The 18,656-nt window shown below is 38.0% G+C and overlaps 1 protein-coding gene across 2 annotated transcripts in view; it reads left to right on the forward strand.

Annotated features, from left to right (window-relative positions):
- The window catches only part of sema4g (semaphorin 4G), a 39,319-nt gene that overhangs the window by 2,274 nt on the left and 18,389 nt on the right, over positions 1-18,656 (forward strand). For both annotated transcript variants that reach the window (XM_014470650.2, XM_023341107.1), the window contains exon 2: positions 4,633-4,903. In XM_014470650.2, the coding sequence (XP_014326136.1) occupies positions 4,765-4,903 (139 nt within the window). In that variant the 5' untranslated portion in view covers positions 4,633-4,764. The remainder of the gene's footprint in view (positions 1-4,632; positions 4,904-18,656) is intronic.

The following is an 18,656-nucleotide window of genomic DNA, read 5'->3' on the forward strand; positions in this document are numbered from 1 at the left end:
TGAGGAACTGGATTTTTCAATTTAACAAACACACTAAAACAGCCTGAGCTTCATTTACACTTTAGCAGTGCCATGGACTTATATGCTGCATTGATGCAGTAATTCAAAGTGATCCCATTTATTGAGTGCCTGGACATACTTTTCAGTTGGTTCACATGATTTTAATTGATCCTATGCATATACTGTGAACATGTTGTAATTTTCTGAGAAACTGCACTTTTTTAATATAACTCCTAAAATAGCTTTTTGATAATGTTATTTGTTACTGAGTTGTGCAAAGCAAACTGTTTATGTTTATAACTTTAATACAGTGCTGGTGGCCCACAGAGTGAACCCACTTTTTCTGCTGTCATATGTGGAAGTAATCGCATTTGTGGGATTTACCACACTGCACGCTACATAGCTGAATAAAAGCACAAAAGTCTGCAGGTGAGCTTTTCATTTGTGCAAGATAAGCTCCCTTGTTTTGTTGATCTCCAATGGGAACGTCATGTGTTCTGAAGAACATCTTGCTGTGGCTTTTGAAGTGAGGTTTCACCAAAGCGTTGTCAACTCCTCATGCTCTGAAGACAATTTATTTTAGAGCATTTGCTGGAAATAAGACAGAAGGGACCAACTATCACTGAAATTAGGTCAAAGAGTCCCTGTAGATCTGTTCAGCGCTGAAAATTAGCAAACAGGAAGAAACTGTGTAGAATGCATTCGAGCCATCCTGCGCTGCTTTTGTTTGATTACTCTTGCCTGCCGCCATACGCGTCACATTGTTTGCGTGATTTTCATTAAGGCAGATGTGTTTACATTTTACCTTGTGGCTTTATCATGCAACACACTGCTGTCAAGCGCTTTGCCAACAGAACACACAATGCAGAAGTGTTGAGAAATTGGTGTATTTTGTTGTGTGCTGGAGCAGCTGATTGGAAAAACCACAGGAAAACAGCTTGCTATCAGTGTTTAGTTACCACAGGTTTTCCTGACTCTGGTTCAACGTTTGGCCTTGTCATCAAATCAAAGTCACATTGGTTTCATTTTGCATGCAGTGTCAAAGGGATGCAACTTTGACTTTTACATATCAAAGTGTGTTTACAGGTCTTGAAGAGCTGTAATGCACATGTGTGAAAAAGGTTTTGGCCATACAAGGAGGTGTATGAAGGAGATAAAAGACAAAAATATTCCCAGTTGGATTTGAAGTAGCCATTTTAAGATGCAAAGAAATCTAGCGTGTGTATAATTAAATAACATGAGCTCGTGCAGATAGATGTCCGAAATGTCAGATCTAGCAGCTTCTAGATGGAAAAATGAAAATAAAGAAAAATCTTCAGCAAATGTCTTTTCCTGGTTGTTATGAAATCTTCACCCAACATTGAACCAAAGTTTGTTTGATGGATGTGGCATAGATGTTTTACTAGGATTGTTTTTCTCTCCAACAAAGGGTTCAACAAACTTTGCATTAAGATTGAGCAAATGTCTCCCAAATGTTCCCTCATTCCTTTCATATCGCACAGCAGTTTCCCATTTACCCAGAGTCCTCTACTAGGAAAAATATCCTGCTAAAATCTTTACGTCTTCTGTCTTCAGTGTAGTAATGTAGTAAAGTAACATTTTCCTGCTTGAATTCTCACACAAATCCCGTATCTGCATGATGAACTGATAGCTAAATATTTTAATTCAGTCTCTTTCTCGATATGAACAGTGTGTAAAATAAAACTATTCTGAGTTTGAGAAAATCTTCCCTTCGGTGTTGTTGTGTCTTGTGAAGGTTCTCTGAAATTTACATTGTACAAGTTGTAAATAATGTATAGGGAATCTTTATAGAACACTTCTTGCTAATTACCAGACGTTTGCACCGAATGAATAAATTTTTTGGGGACCTTTAGGGAACATTTTGGTACAAAAGCTACTAGCTGTGAAGACTTTGAGACCTTTTCTCTTAATATTTCCTACACTTTGCATTGCCAATTTAAAATACTTTAGAACAGAATGTTCCCTAAAGTTTCTTTAAAAGTCAGACAATCTGTAACTTTAAGAAGACATTTAGGTAACATTCCCTGAAGCTTACAAAATATGTACTCTGCTGTGGTACTTTTAGGGAATGTTCGATAACGTTTGCACAGTTCAGTTAAAAATAACCCTCAAGAAATCTTTAGGAAATGATCTCTGACTGTTTTCTAGAAGTTAGAAATTCTGTATCCTTCAGAAATATTCAGGTTCTACAGTATGCAACATTTAGGTACTCTTCCCAGAAAGTGGCACTGTCAGTGTTTAAACTAACCATTGGCAACCCTTTTGGAAGCATCTCCCTGATGCTGTATGCACTTAGCAGAGTTCATACAATTTGGAGATTGAGGAACAAGGTGTAATGAAGTTACTCTGAAGACATGTCATGACTTAAACTCTTTGCATAGACACATTTTCCTTGAATTTGTCACAGCTCACTGAGTTTAGTTAAATCCTTGGCGCAATTGATCCTTTTCATCAGAACCCGTCACTTTCTCATCTGTCGACTGTCCTTGCCCCTGTTAGTCTCAGAGCTTAGCACCCAGGCTGCTAACAGAAAGGTCACCAGCCTCATTGTACCCACGCTGTGTGCGATTAGCAGCATGGCAGAGGCCATGATAGACTGATCTGGGCAGTTGCCAGTGTCACTCCTGGGCAGAACAAGATTCACATGGTTGACCCTTTGATCAGAAGCAGAGAACATCCAGCCAGGCGGTGATTTTGCTGATGGCTCGTGGCCTAATCTTCAGATTAACCGTCATGCTGCTCCACCGCAAACACAGCTAATTAAAAGATGAAGTTTTGTTTTGCAGCATTTGCAGCATCACATTTCCAGGAGAGCATTATTTAATTATCGACTAGTTTTGAATAATAACAGCACTGTTGGATAATTGGCTGTACTCAGGGTGATGATGCATCTCGGCAAGGAATTGGCAGTTTGTGCTGTCATTAAGGAAAGAATGTTAATGCATAATATTTTTTCATTAGATTTAATTCTACAGGTTGGAAATCCTGTCGATTATTTCATGGTGACTTTACCACACAGCAACACAATAAGCAAGATACATAATTTCAGGTGTATTTTCAGCTTCTTCCAGCTTGATTTTATGGCAGTCAGCACTGTGAGCAAGTATTCAGTCATTTCAGTTTTTTCTTCTTCTTTTGTTTCAATGAGTCAGGCTTTTCTGTGACCTTTTCAAATCTTGATCAGTTTTTTTTTTTTTGCAGTGCTTGAAAGTTGTTCTGAACTTTTTCTTGCTTTTTCATCAACCTTTTTCAGTCCAGCATCTGATAATTTTCAGATGAATGTTAAATGTTTTGTTTGTGAAGCAACTTGACAGTAAAATATGAATTATTTTGTGCACAGAACATTTTTTGGTGTGTCCATTGGGATGTTACTATAGTCAGAAAGAGAAAATTTAGGCATTTTTCTTTTATTTCAATTTATGAAAAATACCAAAGACAGCACAGTTTGACAAAAATATATTTTAGCACCAACAAGGTGATTCTCACAGACTATTAGCTTAGGACTCACCACAGTAGGGATGATGTATATCTCAGTTCATGTATTTTTACCTGTTTCTCACATACTTGACTTTCCCCAATTTGCCTAAATAAACTGCACTCTTGTTAATATTTATGTTTGTAAGTGACAAGTTTGAAAATTATATTAGCCTAACCATAAGTTTACAGTAATCCATATCAGAGATTTCACATTCTCATTACTGATGAAACAAAGATGAAAAAAGTGATAATTAAATTCAACATGTAGTCCAAATTATACAAATGTTTTTTGATAAGTGATAAAGGAGAGACATCCCTAATAAAATTAAATATTCTGACAGAAATTCTGCTTTTCAAAGCTCATTGAAGTCGTTTGCTGTATAATTTACCCTAATAAAAAATAGTTGATATGACTCATTAAAAGTCTCAAACTAATTAAACACTAGTAATGATGAATGTGTACATTTCTTACTGCTACTGTACATAAAATAATAACATTCAAAACTTGTAAATCTCTAGACACTGTGACACTTCCTTTTTATCACCCACTTGTTTATTGTCCTATTTTTTAAGTGTATATGACACAACATGTTTTCATGGTCAGGTACAAGTACTGGACTGAAAGTGAATGAAACACTTGGAAAAACCTTGAGAAGATCACAGTCTTTGCTGCTTAGGAACAACATGCAAAGAAATGAAAGATGGTTTAAAGTGTTGATTCTGTATTATGTAAAGTATTCATACACATTGCCAGTGTTGATTAAAACTTACTTTTTTTACTGAGAAAGTTGACAAAAACAAGACAGGGCAACATTTAAAAATAAGTGTGAGCTCTTTAAGATTCATTTTTATAGGTTTTATATGTATCATTTTAACTTTAACTGTATGCACTCTTAAATGCACTACAATATTTAAAATTCCACATTTTAATTAAATAATGATGCTTGAAAAAAAAAACAAAAGCATATTTAGGGGTTATTAGTGAATACATCTCAGCATTTTCCCTCAGATGGTAAACTCTTTGCTCAGCAAATGATAATTTATTTCCTAAATGCTCTGTAATAAAACTAATTAACGATGCTACATGAATTCACAATTTAAGTATTCATATTCATCTTTTCTATCCCTGCACAGACGGACTGACTGGAGGATAATGAAAGTGTGTGTCTGAGGCTGGAATAAGAAGATACACACTTTGCAGACACTTGCATTTTTTTGGATCCAACAAATTGAGCGCTGCATTGGACCCGGGTCAGTGTGTTAAACATGGGGGACCAGAAATCAATTCAGCCCTTCCTGCTCCTGCTGCTGATGCTCCTCAACAGGCTGTCTCAGCTGTGGGCATTTCCCTTCAGCCCATCGCTGGACCTGGACGTCACTCCCAGGACGACTATTTTCCACAAAGGTGGGAGTCAAATGTTGGTTTCCGTCTTATTTTTTAGAGAGGCGTATAGGGTTGAATTCGGTTTATAGAGTGATCATTAAAAATACTCACATTCTGTCACTTAAAACCCCCAAAATGTAATGTTTTTTCTTTGTATTTTATGTGATAGACAGACAAAGCAGTGCGTAAGTCTGAACCTTCTTGCTTTTGTACAAGCAAGCATAATGCTTGATGTACATTAGCATTAGCCCTCTTTCATTTGGAAACTCTAAGTAAAATACAGTGCAATAAGTTGCCCTCAGAAGTCACCTAATAAGTGAAAAGAAAGCTGTGGAAAATGCTCAGCAAGGTTAGGCTATGAAATAATATCCGAACATCTTGCAGAGCTCTGTTCAATCCGTCATCTGAAAATAGAAAGAGTATATAGCACCACTGCAAATCTTCCAAGACTTGGCTCTCAGACTGAACTGACAGGCTGGGCAAGGAGTGAATTAATCAGAGTAGCCACCAAGATTTCCAGATTGTGGCAGAAATCCACAGCTCAGGTAAGACAAGTCTGCCCTCCACAATTCTAGCCTTTAAGAGAGGAGAGAATGTAAGAACTCTGCTTGTATATGAAAACAGTGCTGTGGTCTGATGAGAAAAATTTGAACCTTTTGGCAGCAGCATGCAGAAACATGGAAACTGGTCAAAGTTTATGGGAATACAGATGGAGCTAAATAAAATGAAAATCATGGAAGGAAAACCTATTGGAGCCAGAAAAAGACTTGAGACTAGGACAGAGGTTTAACATCCAGAAGCACTCAGTGTGGTGTCCAGTTAAAGTCCAGACTTGAATCCAGCTGAAAAACTGTGGGAAGACTTGAAAATCAGTGTAAACATATGCTCTCTGTCAAATTTGACTAGCTTGAGTCATATTGCATAAAACAATGGGCAACAATCTCAGCCCCAGATGAGCAAAGCTGATAGATACATATCCAGAAGACTTAATTGGTGGTTCTATAATGAATTGTCTCATGGGATTCTGAATACAAATCCATACAAAACAATGTATAATCTTCTTTCCATTTGACAATTATGCCCTGCTTTGTGCTGGTCTGTCACTTTCAATCCCAATCAATTACTCTGGAGTATATGAGACCAAGTGTGCAAAAGCTTGAAAAACAAATTATGTTGTAATTAGTTTAGAGTTCCTATAAAATGACAATATTATGTATGGCATTTGGATCTAAATTACTGTCTTAGGAATGGTTCTGCTAAGGAAAATGATTATTTAATGCTAAAAATACACTTAATCTTACGACATGTGTAAAGGGATAGCCAACACTTTATTTGGAACAGTTTTCTGTGGAGCATGGGGGAGCTCACAATAGCAGACATTCAAACAAAGCAGGGCCCTTTTCCTCCCCCGCTGACACACAGAGCAATAAAATTTACAGTCCGAAAGGGGTCAGAGACTTCTTGGCGCCTCTCGGCCCGCGTCGGATGGAGATGGGCACGAAGTGGTCCGCCTTTGCTTAGATAAAAAACAGACATCGGAGCGGTAATCAGGGGAGTTTCCGGGGTTCTTTGGGGGGCCGAACAAGGTCTCTAATTGGTCAAAGAACGGAACGCCTTTTTTGCATATATTAAATAGGGAAACTCCTCTTCTGTTTAAAAATTCCAGGCCAGCAAACGGAGAGAGAGTTTTTTTTCATCTTTTCTCCACGTGGGCGCCTTTGTCTGTCTCTGTGTTCGTTTGTCTTCCCTTGTGTGTCTTATTTTGTGATATAATGCATATCTCTGTATCTCTGCAGCTTTGTTGTCGATTGCTCTGTATGAATTAAACTCTGTGATCTGTGACGTCATTCTGTTTCGCCGTACTTTTGCAGCCGTGATGACATCCGCTCGCGACCCGGCTAACAGGAGGAAAAGGAGAGCCATACTTTTTCCAAAATTTAAGCTAACATAATAACTTTTCTCCTTAACAGTTCCCATAAATAGACACAAATTATTCAGCAAAGTGCATTTTTCATCCCCACAACCACAGATATAAAAGCCCCACTTGCAGTTTGGACATTTTTTCTCTGACTTAACTTTGTCCCAAGAAATACAACACCTGGCTAGTGACTAGTTTTTATGAACACTGCTTGTTGATATTAATAAACCACAGACATATTGTGGTATCACAACACAAATGCACAGAGCAACTAAATAACAACCTGACTGTCCTTATTTGTTGCTGCTTCTGCTGCTGCTGCTGCCTCCTCCCCTCCGTGTAAAGTGGCACAGTTTTTAAAGTTGGCCCTGAAGACGGTTCCTTCATGCTCAGAGTTATTAATCGCCTCTCTCAAGCCCTGTCCTAGATCACACGGCTCAGCAAACACTTCTAATGAAACAATAGACAGGAGGCCTCCATAAAAGAGGACCTGAGCTCCATGGACCTGATTAGAGTTTGTGCAGAAAATGCTGCTGAATAAGGGGATCTTGGTTGATGAGTTGGTATTTATGAAGACCATCAGCATCTCTAGTTCAACCCCTCTTACTGCCCACCCCCTCATCCTCTGCTTTAGTGTTTCCGGCTTCCTATCACTGTGGAAGAGGCCAATATTGCTGCTGCTGAAAGGTGGGAACTTCAGCGCACTTAAACTGAAGTACCACTCCACCTTTCCTCATTCTTATCTGCAGGTCTCTGACGTGTTTTTAGAAGTACTACTGAGTTTCGCTTTTTTTTTCTTGTCACATTTTAGTGTTTCATACCATCAAACAAGTTTGAAAATCACACATATATAAAGTGAGTAAATACAAAATGTTGTTTTCAAACTGTGATTTAAGGGGAAAGATTTGTCCAAACCAACCTGGTCTGCTGTAAAAAAAACAACCCCCAAACCTCTGCACACCTAGTAACTGGTTCTACCACTATATTTTGTAACAACTGCCATCAAGGATTTGCAATAACTTGCAATAAGTATTTTCGAAGTATTATAGAAGACTTTTAGCCCTCTTTATTCCCACAATTTTTTTTTCCAAGGATGAATGACCTGTTTGGGAATATCCCAGACCCTTTCCTTTGGACTTTGTCAGTGTGATGTCCTTGTTATGAAATGCTGTGGTAAATTTATGCCAGATGTAATAGGAACCTTCTAAAACATTCCACTTTTGCCTCATCAGTCTACAAAATCATGAACACTGACATTAAGTGAGGCACGTGGTGCCTGCAGTGCATTTGATGTTCTTGGGGGTTCTTTTGTGACCTCCTGCATGAATTTTTGCTGAGCTTTTAGAGCAATTTTGGTAGGCCACACACTCCTAGGAAGGATCATTGTTTCACGCCTTCTCTTTTTGTGTATAATGTCACTTAGGGAGCTTCATTTGAAATGGTTTTGCAGAATTTGGAGCATGATGTTTGCTTTTTCAGATTATTATTTTTTTAACTCTACTAGTCTGGCAGAAATCAGATCTCTGTGGCTTGAAATTCATAATTTAACAAGGTGTGAATGCTTTTGTAATCATCATGCTGATGATTTTGAGCCAGGACAAAAATACAGTGGAAATGCGATTCGCTTCCACAACAAACGTTTTCAGCTGCTGAAGCTTTTAGCAGTCAATTAACATTCATCTGATCATTCTGATTGATAATTCAAATACAATGTGATTCACAACCAAAACAAGGCTTACCAAAACGCATAGGAAGTGACTCAACATTTACAATTTATTGTTGTGAAATTGTTTTGCAAAACTCTATGTTGCAATGAACCCCTATAGAATTATTGAATTATGAAACAAATTAAAATTTCATGGACTTGGAGAACTTCATCAGATTAGACTCCTTGAGTCTCTCTGAGAACGTTTGTTCCTTCATCCAAGATAAAAAAAGGCTGTTGTTTCATTCTATCCCCTCCAAACTATCATGTCTTCACTTTCATATTTCTGCTGCTCCTTTGGATTATGGACCATACTCGCTCTATTTTCTGTGGGCTCTTTTCTGTTCTGCAGCTCAAGCCTGTCAGTCATTACAAATCTTATTTTTCTCTTGGCGCTTATAAAAAAATTGCCCTTGACCCACTTTTTCATCGTTAGGGAAGGCGCGCAGTAGTGCAGGCTGGGCATATGTGTCAGCATGTCTGTCATCCTTGTCAGTGTATGCCATCTGAGGGTCTGTGTTGTTTCTGTGATGCTCCCGGGAAAAACATTTTGTAAAATCCGACTGTGTGCGTCTACTGTGTGTGCATCTCCGACTGTGTGCGTCTCCTGAGACATATGACATTATAGGTGATGAGAGACAACTTTTCTATATGTGATATGTTGGCATCAATATGGATAGGAAAATCTGTGGAAGGACATTTGCTATAATTTTGAGCTGCTATGAGGGGTCACTCGTTAATTTACAGTGTTCTTTACTGGTGGCCTGGATCAGTGGGAGGACAAAAACTTGCTGTATCAGTGGAAACTCAGATATATACAGTACAGACCAAAAGTTTGGACACACCTTCTAATTCAGTGGGTTTTCTTTATTTTCATGACTATTTATAAGGCAAGAAATCCCACTTATTAACCTGACAGGGCAACACCTATGAAGTGAAAACCATTTCAGGTGACTACCTCTTGAAGCTCATCAAGAAAATGCAGAGTGTGTGCAAAGCAGTAATCACAGCAAAAGGTTGCTACTTTGAAGAAACTAGAATATAAGGGGTATTTTCAGTTGTTTTACACTTTTTTGTTTAGTGCATATTTCCACATGTGTTATTCATAGTTTTGATGCCTTCAGTGTGAATCTACAATGTCAATAGTCATGAAAATAAAGGAAACTCACTGAATTAAAAGGTGTGTCCAAACTTTTGGTCTGTACTGTATGTATTATATGTATTGCGACATCTCAGAAGATGACTTTATGGGACATAAAATTCTGAGAAATGAATGCATTAGCAAACCCATGTAAGTGAGGAAACAGATCATATAATATTTCTGTGCAGAAAGCAGCATTAAAAGTGAAATTAAATATATTTTTAAACGGTTACTCCAAACTCAAATGAGCGTAATCACTGATGACTCTGCAGTTTTAGGCAGACTTTATTGTGTTGGTTTCCTACTGGCATTTTCTCTTTGTCCGGTTCTCTCTCATTGGATTCAAAAACACTTTTGAACTAAAGACAAATATTCAGTGATTTAAAAAGAAATAAAAGAAAAATGTCTGTCCAACCGATAAAAAGTCCCTCTGGATAAGACAGTGATTTAATTGCAATTAAACAACAAGTATTTACTGTCTCTTGCCCAATAAGCAAAATATATCAACAAATAAGTCTTTGCTAGCTGAGTAAAATGAGGGTTTTGTATGTTTCATATCGCTTGACAGTATTTCAAAAGGATAAGATCTGGACTTTGATTTGCCACAAAACTTTGTATTTCATAGTCTACAACTAGTCTGGTGGATTTACTGGACTCGAAATGTCCTCAGAAACAGTCAGGAGCGCAAAGAACTCAATATTTGAGGTTTCACAGGGAAATCTGCTTGAACATGCTGTGTAACAGTGTTTTAATCATGTTCAATTGATGTGATGCTTTTATGTTTTTCCATTTTAAATGGGAGTATGTGAGAATAATGCATCTTCTGTTGAGAATATGTTTTTTTCTTTAACTTCTATTGTTCATGTATATCAGTTATCAAAATTTATATGAAATATCTGTATGTCCAAATTAAATGAACAGAATTGCAGTGTTTTTAACTCTAGTGCTCCTAGCTGACCTGTTTGCAAGGACCTGTTTGTAATGTTGTCGCTTTCCTTCTCTATTGTTGTTCTGTAGCATGCTGAAGAGGTCCTAACTTCCCATATGGTTTACTCATATTATTATTGTGGTGTGTTCACAGCTCCAGCATGATTATTGTGGCAGCAGATCGCTGATGATGAACACATTTAATATTCACAGAAGTGCAGTGTTAGCTGCACCCACTGCTATTGAAATACTAATGATGTTTTACTCTCATCAGCATTTTTGTCAAGTTTGCTTTACCTTTCGTTTTCCCCATTGAGCTCTTATGTCTGTTAAGCTTTTATGCTTTGGTCTTTTACCTCCACTGAGAGATCTATCGTGTTTTGATTTCCTGCTAGCACTGATCTTTGATTTTAGCTGGAACTTATTGATGATTCAGTGATAGCATGTTGGAAGACCTGAAACAACACCAAAACTATCCGTGTCTTGTACAAATGGGTTATGTTTGACTTTTGGTATTTGAGATGAAAGACTTGGCTGTCTTTCATCTCATTCTGCAGTCTCCCAGGCTGAAGAAGTACTGGAAAAGACTTGGCTCTCACACAAGCGCTAAAAATAAAGATTTTGTGTTTCTTTCATTTTTAACTGGGTTGTAAACTCTGACATGACACAGAATAATATCAACCTGACAGCGGTTTTCATTTCATATTTGTTATAAATAATATTCCCTAGACTAGAATAATTTTACTTTATCAGAACAGGCTGTCTGGAGAGCTAAACAACAAATAGATTTATCCATTCATATGTAAGTTTTTAGCTGTTTTTACCAAATACAAAACTGAATAGCAGCATATACACGTATGCCTACCAGATTTGCTTTTTTAGACCTAATGTCTGTTTTTCTTTGTCAAATAAGGATGCACTCCATCAAGATCAAGTTAATTAGGGAGCATTTGCCAATGGCAAATTTCAAGTATTTCCACAGATTTTCTCTAGGATTTAGATGTGAACTTTAAGTAGGTTTTTGTCCTCCTCAGTTTGAAGTCTTTTACAGCTTTTAACAGATTTCCTTTGCATTTAGCTCCATCAACTTTGAAGAAACGCTTCACATAGCATGATGTCACAGCAGGGATGAAGGGCTTGAGGTGATATATATTGTTTTCCGTGTAGGCCAAAATGTTTGGTTTTAGTCTGACATTGTACAGCTAACTTTAAGCTAGACTTCTCACCTTTCTTCCTGCCCCTCCTGAATAAAGCAATGAATTGTGAAGGACATAACTTACACCTGAGTGGTCGATCTCTGCAGTTCCTCCAGTGTTACCATGGACATCTTGGCTGCTTTTCAGATTATTTATCTCCTGATTTATGCTTTTTAAGCTATATACACAGAGTTTAACAAGAATAAACACAATATACTTGTGTTAAGTAATCAAATTGGAACTCACTCCATGTTATGTGTAAACCTAAAGGATACATTTCAATTTTAAACTTGGAGCAAATTCAAAAATAATCTTCTCTGTCATCCTAAAGGACTCGTGCTTTTCTTAGAGAGTTGTGTATATTTCTTTACATAACACAACCCAAAGTTATGTCCACCAACTCTTGAGCTTGGTTAAGAAATAAGAAGATCCTTATGTAATGTGGATAAATTTGACAACAGCTGACAGTTCTGACAGTGTCCAATGAAATCAAATTAATATTCCCTTAAAGCATTTTGTCCTCAAATGTCTGAGCACGTGTGTGGTTGTGTTTGCATCACATGCTCACCACTGTGCGTCCTGTGAGCAGTGAGTCACACAGGAAGTCACACAGTCTCAGTGATTGTGGCACATGTACAAACATACAGTGGATTTACTATCATCCAGGACCCCACATGGAGGATTTCAAATGTGTCTGAGCCTGAGTTTTCACATTCTGGCTTCACCACCTGTTACAGCTCAGAGCAGAAAACACCATTAAGCACTCCTCAGATCTTCTGAGTCATGGAAGCATGTATGTGCGAGAGAAAAGAACCTTGACAGATGTTCATGCAGGGCAGCTGTTTTGACCCATTCAGATTCACAAACACCAGTCACAAGAGCATACACACATACTATGAGAGGACAACAGTAACAGAAAGCAACCTGAAAACTAAATGGCTCCAGGCACACCTCAGTGGTCTGTTGACTTTTCACATTGATTTTGTGGTAAAGCCCAAAGTACAATGTGTGTCTGTTGTATTTATTAAACCTTAGCTTCGGGGACCAGAGGACCAACATCTGCGAGGGTCTGTTATTTAATTAGAAATATCTATTGTTTTCCTATAGTGAGGAAATTCAGAACACTACATAGGGGCATAATCACACCATCCATGAGCAGGTTCTTTATTTGTATTGATAACCAATACATTAAGTACATGAGACATGGTTTGCTTAGGGGTACAAAATGAAACAATAACCAAATACAGTGGCAAGAAATGAGTGTATGAATTTGCAAAGGGGTGAACTGACCTCGAGTCCTTCTCAAGTGCATGTCTGCTTTTTCTATGCAACACGAAAATATGAATACTTGGTGTGAGTCACTGTGGCACTTGCTCAGTGTTTGCAATGCTAAAAACAAGCAACAAAAAAAAAATCTAACCTTATCCAGGGCCAAGGCTGCTGCATAATAAATATAAATGAGCGAAAATGTGAACATTTGAAACCCAGAATCTTAGGTTTAATAATGTGGTGCAAATGACCCAAAATAAACAGGTACAATTGTACTTCATTAAATTAGAATATCATCAAAAACTTAATTTATTTCAGACATTCAAATGAACAAGTAAACTCAAGTAAACTAAAATCATATAGTATATAAATGATGACATATAGTATACACACAGACTGGTTTTAATGATTTGCCTCAGTTAACTTTGATGAATGTAGCTTACATTTAATCAATGTAAGCTACATGGAAAAACAAAATGAATTTTCCAAATTAATTTGAATATTAAATAAGAGCAATAAAAAAGGATTACCATAATACAAAAATGTTGCAATCATGGGAAGATTGTTATTTAGAAGAAAAGGGTACATGAAATTTCTAATAAAGTCACATATATGATAATTATTTTCATAATACATTCTGTAGCTCCACTTTTTGAAAGTTTGTTTTCTCGTCACTGAGGTGAAACTTTAAAAGTCAAATCAGGCAGAAAAATCTCTTTTTAATGTTCACATCTAGCAGAGAGGCAGTTTAAAAGAAACTCTAATTACAGCCCATTAATTCAACTGAGACTGAGGCACTGAAAAACGTATATTAGTTTGTCCCTTTTTTTCCCATTGCGCATCTGGTTGTCCTGTCATTGAAGCTTAGAAAGTATAAGACAACACATAGTTGTGCCAAGATCCGAGACCAAGGACGCTGTGCCTCTGCTGCCTTGAGGCCAGCCACACTTTGTGTCAGTGAAGCCCTTCTCTTCAGTGCTGAGCTTGTTATTTCATACTGCCACTATTTTTACAAGACAGAAACCAAGGCTTTTGCTCACTCATGGATGACGCACAATCCACGTGTTCTTTCCATTGCCTTGGGTTGCAGAACTCTTTCGTACGAGTTGCACAACTCTATCTCCTGAACATGATCTTAGCTGGAAATTTTCACTGTTGTAATGAGAATGACACACATTCAGTTCCCTAAAACTATACATTGTGCAGTGAATGAATACTTTATAGTGGAGAGGATCTGCGACAGACTGGCGACCTGTCCAAAGTGTACCCCGCCTCTCGCCCGGAACGTTAGCTGGAGATAGGCACCAGCACCCCTCTCAACCCCACTAGGGACAAGGGTGTTAGAAAATGGATGGATGGATGGATAGTGGAGAGGACACTTTGCTGCATTAGTCACCCTCGCCAACCCATCATAAAAGAGCTACCACCCACCCTTCAGATGAATTCCCTCCTGGTGTTTATTGACCTTTGTGTTTAGGAGCTGTTCTTAGTTCTCTGAAGTCTGGGATGAAGGTCTCAGAAATTATATGGTAAAGTTGGCCATTCTTAAGAGTTGATGTGATCATTTATGCTGGGTGTGAAAAAAAGGTGTACTATGTGACATTTTTTATATTTGGATATTTATGTATGAATAGTTAATATGACCTGTAACAATAATAAGAAATTTGGATCTTATTAGCTGTAAACAATAAAACTAAGAAAATACATTTGAACATTTTCTGTAAAATCTAATTTAAAACATTTCTGGGTAAAAATTAATTTTGACAGTCTCACATATATTCTCCCCCAAAATTGCTAAAATTCAATAAAGGCAGATCCCACAGTATATGAATATGAAGCATTTGGAAACTTTGCCCTTTTTATACCTCAGACATCTAGTTTGTTGTGCTTTTGACCCTTAGAGTGAACACCAAGTTGAGATCAAACGAGTCACCTGAGGGCTTCAGAAAAAACATTGAAGCAATTCGTGAGTCTGGAAAGGGATTTATAAAGGAAAGAATTGGGAATAATTTCAAGTTGGAGGACTTTTCAAGTAGCGTCCAAGCAAGTTCATCCAATCAGTATATTTGGGAAATAATAAGGAACATAAACACAGTAGAACCAAAGACCCAGGATTATAATGGCACAATAAATTTTGCCTGCTTTCAGAGGTTGCGTCAGGAATATGTAAGGCTATCTGTGAAAGGAAATACACCTGAAGCAGAACTTCCCCCTGCAATATGACAATATGAAATAAAAAGTCCTTGAATGAAGCAAAAGCCTTGGGAAGGATTTTAAACGAGCTATACGAGAAACCTCACCTACTGTAAATTTGTAGACTCATTCCTGACTCTGTTATGTAGGCTGAGCCCAGTATGATAACCCACATATTGACCAGTGAGGCTGTTCCTGTGGGTGTCTCTCAATATCTGATCTAATATGAAGAGGCTGTGGTTATTGGCCAAGGAATGGGCAATCTGACTCACTCTGAATTGCTACTGTCATCTCCCTCGGTCTCCATGTGACAGTAAGACGAGCTGACAGTCATGTGACCCAAAAAACTCCCTCCATGTGACGCTGTGGAAACCCCAAACCGTTTTCATTGTGTTCGTTGAGTTTTATTATCTCAGATCAAATCAGCTTGTCGTTCAACATTATCATCACCGCTGTTTCCAATCAAAGCCGCTGAGGCGTCAGTAACAGTGCAGCTGAGATGGAGGAAGTCGATGACTGGTTTTAATGTTTATTTGGTTGACTTCATCCATTTTTTGGCTTGGTTAGGCAGTCGACAGGTAACAGTGTTCACACCCTCTGTAAAAGTATTCACACCCATTGTACTTTTTTACATTTATCAAGGTACAACAATTGTTAGTGTGGTTTATGCAATAGATGTCATTTTATGCAATAGACCAACACAAAGTAAGGTATAATTATGAAGGAAAATGAAGTAAAATCTAAAAAGTGAGGTGTGTATTTGTATTAAGCTCTCTTTATTCTGCTACCCCTAAACTTAAAGCAACATTCTCCTGTCAGACATCGACTAATTAATAAATAGAGACAATTTAATCTCAGAATAATCAAAATTTTGTTGTTATAAAACTCCATCTTTAAAATCAGAGTGTAGCTCAACTTTATACCTATGTGCCTGTCTAACTAAACTGACTGGCGGGAAAAGGAGAGTATTAGTCTGAAAATTAGCCAAGAGGCTCCTGGGGGAACTGCAGAGATTCAGAGTTCAGATGGGATAATCTGTAGGCATGAAAACTATTATTATTATTTATGGACTCAATAACTCTGACCTTTAAGGAATACTGGCATGAAAAAATCCAAATACTGGAAGAAAAAAAAATTTTGCCACAAGCAATGTAGAAGACATAGTAAATATGTGGTAGAACATGTTTTGGTCAGATGGGACCAAAAGTGAACATTTTGGCTTAAATACAATATACACATGTAGTAGAAAACTAACTTTATACATCAGGTAGACACACAAATGCAAAAAAAAAAAAAAACAACAAAAAAAAAAACAAATGCTGGCAGAATCATAGTGTATGGATAATTATTTTCAGGTGGGACAGAGAATCTGGACTGAGTTGAAGGGAAGATGGATGGAGCTTAGACATGAAAATTCTCAAGAATACTTGTTAGAGGTTGCAAAAGAGATTTGCCTTCCAGCAGGACAATGACCCTAATAATATTAAAAAAAGAAGGCGGTAAAATATAAGGATATAAATCAGCTTTCGCTGCGGTTACACTGTTTTCTTCAGTTAAAGAAGGATCCTCCTGTATATTGCTTACCCCTTGAAGCAAAGTAAAACAGTAGGTGATTAATTGTGACAGGAATAAATCGATTGGCTTATACAGTACAGGCTGGATACATTACCATAATTTCCTAACAGAAAGAGAAGAGGGGGAGACGATAGAGAGGACCCGTGGAGATTAATATTCCCATCTGCACCCTGCTGACTTGGATCCCTCAGCGTAACATGGTTGATACCTTCATTCTCTTGTTTTCTAAAGACTGCTGCTCTTTCTGCGTGTGGAGATTTATCCTCCTGAATGTCAGATTTACTCAGTCAGACATTAATCGCCAACTCTGAGTGCAAATCAAAGCTCTGTAAACCTATTTTTGCACAGATGGAGATCTTCTGCACCCAGAGGAGAAAAAACAATGTCCTCCTTTTCTCTGTCTCGCAGCGGTAGTCGCAACCTGCCCCCATTTCTCGGGTGCGGCACTGGGGCGTGTTCAAATATTTAGCTTTGTGCACCCTGCCAACTTATTTTGCAATGGATGAAAAATTGGTTTGTCTGGGAAAAAGAGCATCCAGCAGCACAGCTTCAGTAAGACAGTAATGCTCCATGGCTGCACAGTAACCCTTATTTGTCCTACTTACTATTTGAATCATTCCCCTCACCCTCATTCACTCGCACACATCCTCGAGCACAGAAGTCATGATGGGCTTGGCAGCACTGCTGATGTGATTTGGCAGTATTGGGGCATGATTCCTGCTGAATGCCCTGAAATGTTGTTTTCCCTGAGCCACCCCATTCCCACTCTGTGTCCTCTCCCCGCAGTCAACACCCCACTACCACCATCTCACCAAGCATGTTCATTTAAGTGTTTACGATAGAAATACTTGCAAAGAAATGTGGAGGCCAAACCGCCCACAATTTCATTTATAAATACCGAAATTTACTTTAAAGAAATAGAAGCAAATGGATTTAAAGATACTTCAGGCTCACGAGGATCAGAGTGAATTTGTCCTGGCTATGGAACAGCGGACCAGATTTTTGCCCTTGTGGAGTTGCTGAAGAGGTTATGGGAGTCCACTTATGTCGTCCATATTTATAGGGCCAGAGGATATTGGATTAGACCTGATCTTCCACCACATTAAAAGTAGATAAAAATGTATCCCGGTGCGCCTCTCTTTGGAAGTTTTCCAGACACGGATGCTGGGAGGCGCTGCCGTCGATCCAGGACATGCCCAGAAGTGACCGCACTGTAAATCTTTTCTGGGCTTGGTACGCCTCGGGATCCCTAGAATGAGCCAGCGAGTTTTGCTGGGGAGAGGGATGATGCCTGGGTTTCCCTCCTGGATCTGTTAACCTGGTCCTGGATAAGAGGAAGACAATGATTGGCTGGCTGGATGGATTGAGGTCCCTGTGACATGGGATGTTCCTCTTTCAACTATAACTTATTTTAGATCTGTTCCTCACAGAGCAAACTGATTTAAAAACAACTGCTCTAATAAAATGATTAAAAACACAAAAGAACTATCATTTTTAAACACCAGCGTGTGATTTTTATCAGAGGCAGGGGACATAATTGGTTGGTAGCTGAGTCAGCTCTGCGTCTGCTGTTTTTTATGTTGTTGTGATCCTCTACCAGTGTTTGTCAATGTTTTCAAAACTACATGAGACTAAAATGTTTGAGGGGAATAGCTAAATATAATCATCATAAATCATAAATGAAGGTATAGTGTTTTGAGTTATATTCATGCAGATGCATCAAAGCAAAATCATAATAAAACGCCTCTAATTTGATTCAAAATCTAAAAATCATCTATGAATGACAGTTTCTTTGAAAGCTTCAGTCTTGTGAAAAGTTGCCATAGTAATATGCATATACTGTACTCATG

This window comes from Xiphophorus maculatus, chromosome 10 (assembly GCF_002775205.1).
Source record: "Xiphophorus maculatus strain JP 163 A chromosome 10, X_maculatus-5.0-male, whole genome shotgun sequence".
NCBI classification, from domain to species: domain Eukaryota; kingdom Metazoa; phylum Chordata; class Actinopteri; order Cyprinodontiformes; family Poeciliidae; genus Xiphophorus; species Xiphophorus maculatus.